The 6,302-nt window shown below is 36.1% G+C and overlaps 1 protein-coding gene across 1 annotated transcript; it reads right to left on the bottom strand.

The window, feature by feature from the left end:
- Positions 1 to 356: 356 nt before the first annotated feature.
- Positions 357 to 2,718, bottom strand: LOC123254753 (mineralocorticoid receptor-like). The gene is made up of 3 exons (XM_044683690.1): positions 2,499 to 2,718; positions 2,021 to 2,371; positions 357 to 505 (listed from the first exon to the last, which is right to left on the bottom strand). Exons 1-3 carry the CDS (start codon positions 2,716 to 2,718, stop codon positions 357 to 359), a joined length of 720 nt encoding a protein of 239 aa, XP_044539625.1.
- Positions 2,719 to 6,302: the final 3,584 nt, after the last annotated feature.

The raw sequence follows: 6,302 nt of genomic DNA, 5'->3' as shown, positions 1-6,302 counted from the left end.
ACAAAAGAGCCATTATATGAATGCTTATAAAAACTGGCAATTTAAACATTCAGATTTCCTAGAAATTAGATATTCTTCTCCAATAGAGTAGATACCAAAAAAGACTGTTTTCTATTAATTGTGGCTGTGTATCAGTCATATTTCAGAGCCAAATAGACCGTCCTTATTTTGGGACAACTGCCACATACTTAGAAGTGTACATTATATCATTTTGTTAAAAGTGGTTTCATGTTCTCAATTTCTAAAAATACCAGGGTCAGTAGAATTTTTCTCACATAGGCTTATTTGCTTAAAAATCATAAAAAGCATAATGAAGGACTATTGAGTTTGTTATATAATAGCTAATTAATAGATACTTACTCATTAAAGACTAGATCTGGAGCAAAATAGAGAAATTGGCTGTTCGTATGTTTGTAAGATCTCCAGCTCAAGGCAAATGATGATAGACACATCCAAGAATACTGGATTAGGGTAATTTGGTCCTCAAGAGGCAAGTTCTTAAATCCTGGAGAAGAGAACAATTAATCATGGAACTACACTTGACAGTTTACATGCTGTTGATGATGAAACACCACAAAATGCCCCCAAGTGCTCCTTTACCACTAGATTCAATTCACCAAGCCTTCAAGAATATCATCTACATAGTCAACAATGAACTGATTTATAAACACCTTAAACTACTGCAAGGCAGTGAAAATATAACTGGGACTTGATGAGGGTGTTTCAGCTTGGGTACTGCTTCAAAATATCCTTTTATCCTGATTTTAAAAATCTGATGAACATGGACAATTTTATTTGGCCATAATTATTTAGTAATATACACAATTACTAAACTCAAATACATTTGTGATCATGATCTTATAAAATTCAGTATCAGCAAACTGATTTTAATTTTCCTATCCTAAAAAACAAGGCTTATTTGCCTCTCGATTGGAGCAGGGCTGGATCCTTGACAAAACAATGAGGTAAATGAGGTATTTTGGGTGTACCCCCTTCCTTTCTTCAATGCCCTTTTTGTTCCCTTCTCAACACCACTCCCAACTCTTTTACCCCTTACCCCTCAGCCAATACACACACACACACACACACACACACACACACGCACGCATGCAACACATGCATGTATATACATGGTAGATTCATGTTGCTTCTCCGGGGCAGTATTTGAACCTATCCTGATCCTTATTTATCCTACACCCTAATTCCTCAGAATACTGCTCTCATAATACTGATAGACAGGGGAGAGATGCTTTGGATTAAGTGGACATTTTTTATTCAATTTTATTTTTATTCCAAACTTAAACACTAAATAAAACAAAAATTTACGTATACATTGTATAAGAGAGGAATATACATGGGACTGCATGTCTCTATTATATAGAGCAAGCTTTCTTTTCTTTGTAAATATATATTAAAAATCACCATAACCTTCAAAGTTGTCCTGCTTGTCTGTCTGTCTGTCTGTCTGAGGGAATCCTCTTTCTAGCTCTCTTCTCCTTACCATCTCTTCTCCACTGGGAGAAAAGAAAACTAAAACTCCTGCGACAAACCAGGATTCCAGAGGACAAAGAAATAAGCATGCTATCCACCTCCTGATAGATGATGGATTCAAGATGCACAGTGAGTCATACGTTTTTGTTCATAGCCAATGTGGGAATTTGTTTTGCTTGACTATGTTTATTTGTTACAGGTGGAACTTCTGACGTATCTTAATTCTATTCCACGAGGCTGCTGCCTGCTCAGGCTATATACAGGGTTTTTGTTTTTTTTTACTATAGACCGTACTCCTTGGTTGAAGTCTCCATCTTAAACGAAATATTTTTACTTGTTTCCCTTTATAAAAACACTTTTTTCCATTGATTTTCATCATCCATTCGGTGTGTGCATGTGTATCTATTCTCAATATGTTTTTCAAAATGGAAATCTGATAGAAAAAAAAAAAACAAAACCCGAAAACGAAAACCCTATTTCCTTGATGTATTAAAGAAGATTAAAAATCATGGAAGAAGTGAAGTCCTACCTGGCAGAACCTTTGCCCACTTGACTACTTGAATCATCTGCTTGCCAGCCAGGCGGTTTAAGGTGGAGAGCAAGTTTTCCGCCGTATCCGGTTTCGAGCCATCGTAGCCCGCGTAGACGACTTCGGGCTCGATGCTTTCAAGGACCATAGACGGGGAAGGCGTCAGTGCTCGAGATATGGTGGAGAGCTGAGGAACGAGTGCCGAATTCACGGAGGGCTCTTTGACTGGGGCGATATAAGTCGTTCCCTCCTCGGGGCTCTGGGGGGGAGGCGGGGGTGGCGGCGCCTGTTGTGGCGGCTGCTGCTCTTCGTGAATCCCTTTCAACTTTCCCAGTTTCTTTGACTTTCGAGCTGAAAGCAAAAAGATCTGGTTACAAAAAACGGAAAGAAGAGATAGACTTCGAACAACTCTGAGTTACGTAAACATGGGTGCAAGAAGTAAAAATAATAAAATAACAAGGAAAAAGGGCTCCTGAACCCTTCACTTGGAGGGTTCTCCCAAGTGCTGGACCAGGAGCCACAAAGTGTGCACTACTAAAGGGGGACCTCTTGCGCTGGAGATGTCCCCTGTGGGCCATGTGAGGGAATTCACAGCACGGGCTGGCATTTGTGGGCTGACAGAAGTAGGGGGAAATCAAGGACTCAAGAGGAGCAAAATAACAAGGTGGGTCAAATGAAGTTACTCTCAGACTTGCCATTGGGATACAGAGATTTAAAGCATGCATTTACCATCAGACCTCAAGTTATATAACACGGTAGAAGGTTTATATGTATCTCTTTAAATGTGTGTAAAGCTTAAAATTACTGGCTTTGAATTGCACATGGGCCTGAGAAAATTGTGAGTATAGAGCCAACAAATTTGATACATAAGTGAAACATATGATCCAAACACCTCCTAAGAGCCAACCATTTCTGTCTTCTCTATTAAACCTTTTAAACTTAGAATTAAGAACAAAAATAAAGATGGCACACTTGCCTTTAATTTGCTCAATCTGATAAACATTCTTTGACTTTCACTTGATAGATCTTGAGTACGAATGTAGACAATGACTATGATATACTTAAGTCCTATCGTTATTTCTCTCCTGCTCTGTTTTTCTTTGTATTATTATTGTTATTTTACTATATGGAAAGCTCCTGAAGGGCAGGAATGATCTTTTCTACTTTCTAATGAAAAATGCTTCATTCCACTTTGGAAAACGTTGCAACCACATCCTATAACGAAGAAGTTTTTTTAAGTCGATGACCATCAAAGGACTCCAAACCAGACCTATTCAAGAGGAAAAAATGAATGCAAAGACCTTGTCTTTGCATTCTATGCACTGGACAGATTTGCAATCTATGAATTGGACAGTCCAACTAATGAATCTACAGACGGTTTGTAAAAATCAAGGTTCTGTTAAGAACAGAGTGTGATCCTTAATCTCTAACTACATTTGAAAAACTGTTCTACTTTCCATCTAGGACAATTGAAATATCAAATTCATTTCTGTTCCCTGAATAGAATAGATAAATGCTCTGTTGAAATGCAGTATCATTTCAAGTATTTTAGAAGGCAAATATCTGAAATCATATAATCAACAAATCTTATGGCATTCTTCCCCTTTTCATGCTACTTCAAAGATTATACATATGATTTTTTGAGTTATGTAGAGCCAAATGACCATGGGATATTGTATATTCCTGCTCTGGTTCTGGGTTTTTAACCTGAACCTGTGGGCTTTGGGGGAATATTTTGATAACTACATTTTGATACAATTGGTTTTCTTTGTAATACTATGCATTGTATTTTATGCATTAAAAACATTATTATGAGAAAAGGTTCATGAGCTTTACCAGACTGCCAGAGGGGACCAAGATAAAAAATATGGAAAGAAATCTCACTATTTAATTTATTCTACTTAGTCAAAGAACCTAATATTGCTGAGAAGCCATATAACTTTAGTTTTTCACTTTACCCTTTGGTGCATGGTCTAAGAACACCTTTCATGTCCTACAGATTATGATTATAATATGCTGAATCACAATTAGAAAAATCATATTAGACATGTTAGAACTATGCCAATCAAGGCATATTTTAGTAATTTGGGTTATCTTGGGGGAATCTGGTCTGAAATACCAAAAAGTTCTGACTTTTACAATTTTTAAAAGTATTTTTAATTTTTCCATGTTTACATGATTTAACATTTTTTTATTTTTAAATATTTTTCCATGTTTCCATGATTCATTTTCTTTTCCTCTCCTCTTCCCTCCCCACTCCCAGAGCTGACAAGCAATTCCACTGGGTTGTACAAATCACAATGTTTTTAAAAGAAAATAAGTTAGTCCCTTTGAATATATACAGTAACTGAAATAAGGCTAACAAAAATTACTTTAAACTGCTTTGTGAACAAAGTGGGCCTATAATTATCTTAACAATCTCAAATAAAAGGCAGCATCTAGAGTACTAAAAACTAGTTGGGTTAAGTGGTTTAGACATTTTTATAAATCTTATTTATATGGGTAATTTGATTAACAATCCTCCCCCTACTCCACAAGCTTTAGTATATATCATTTCCCAAATTCCATCATCAACATCACTAACTTTCCTAGAGTGCTAACTGTGTGTCGGGCACTGTGCTAAGTGCTTTAGAATTATTATCTCATTTGAACATTATAACAACTCTGGAAGTCAGGTGCTTTCATTATCACCCTCATTTTAGAGAAGAGCGAACAGAGGTGAAATGACTTGCCCAGGGTCACACAGCTAGTAAGTGTCTGAGGACATATTTGAACTCAGGTCTATTGTGTTTTTTGTCTTTGACTTATATGGCTATAGTAGAAGGGCCACATATGCCATGTGATGAAGAAAATTACTTGGTTCTTAGAAGTATTCTTAAATTTGAGTTCATTTAGTTAGTGCTTCATTCACATTCACACACATATAAACACACATACGCTATCAGATTATGTAAAGATGTATTATGTTTTAAAAAAGCGTTAATAAGATCTTTCATCTAGAGTTATATGAAACTTCAAAGGCAGAGTCCAGTCTCTCACTTCCAGATGAAGAAACATAGCTCTAGGAAAGCTATTATACGAAGATAATAAGGGCCGGAGGCAGGATTTGAACCCCTATCTTCAGACTCCAAAGCCAGTGCTTTTTTCAATATAATATGCTGCCCATAAAATATATGACCTAAATTTGTAGAATAAACTAAGGGGAAAAATTAGATTTAACATGGAATAATTTTCTGAAAACATTTGAGATGTTTAATAACAGGGTGATAATTCATATTTATTTATTTTAATAAGCATTTCTAATTTATTTGTATTTTCCATAACTCATTGTTCTACCATCTCTTGTGTTCTCCCAATATCATTTGCTCCTGAAGTATAACAAAAATATTAGTAATTATCCTTATACTTTCCCCAAATAGACTTTTTCAAATGTCATTAAATTTACGAAGCTCTTCTAGCACTCTGGTAGTCAAGAATCTAAATTGTGCTGAAATAAGTATATAGTCAGTTACATAAACCAACTTGCTATTTTGTATGCAAAAGTAGTATAAAATCTTATAAATTTTTCATTTTTATCTAGGGAAATGTCTAATTGTAATTCATGGTTCATGGTCTTCCAAAGGCTCTAGCCTTACCCAGATGAGAGTTGACTGGAAGCTGATCTCAAGAAGGTCAGTTTCCCTTTTTGGCTCATTACCCCTACTTATAGTGGCCCCAAAATTGTTGAAATATATAGCAATGGCTCTAAGCCATCATCAAATTTTCCTGGATAGAGCTATGTGTGGAATCATATCTGTTCTTAATCTGAGTGTAAGCATGTATCCTGCCTTTGCCAAATAATCCTGTAACAAGTTACAATTAAGCATTCCTAGAGGGAGGAACACAGGTCCATTCCGTTCCCACCCCCTAAATAAACAACAAATAATATCATTTTTAATATCTGGTGGTCAGAGAGAAGCACACATGAAGGGGAAGACAGCTGGAAAGAGAGATGGGGGGGAAGAAGTGGTCTAATATGCAATTTCCATAGAAAGCCGTATTTTAGCAATGAAACTTGTGCTATGTAATATACAAGCTGCATATCTGTAAATATCCCAAGGAACAATCACTATTCTTAAGGACTTTGAAAATATTTCTATGTAAATTATTGTAAACTTTTCCCCAAAGGTTAGGGCAATGGATATGGAAAAAAATGGGTGATTAAGATGAAATAACCAAAAAAATTGTAAACTAATTTGTGTGTGTGTGTGTGTGTGTGTGTGTGAGAGAGAGAGAGAGAGAG

The sequence above is a fragment of the Gracilinanus agilis genome, unplaced genomic scaffold (assembly GCF_016433145.1).
Source record: "Gracilinanus agilis isolate LMUSP501 unplaced genomic scaffold, AgileGrace unplaced_scaffold31637, whole genome shotgun sequence".
Taxonomy (NCBI): Eukaryota; Metazoa; Chordata; class Mammalia; order Didelphimorphia; family Didelphidae; genus Gracilinanus; species Gracilinanus agilis.
This window is presented reverse-complemented; position numbering and strand designations above follow the sequence as displayed.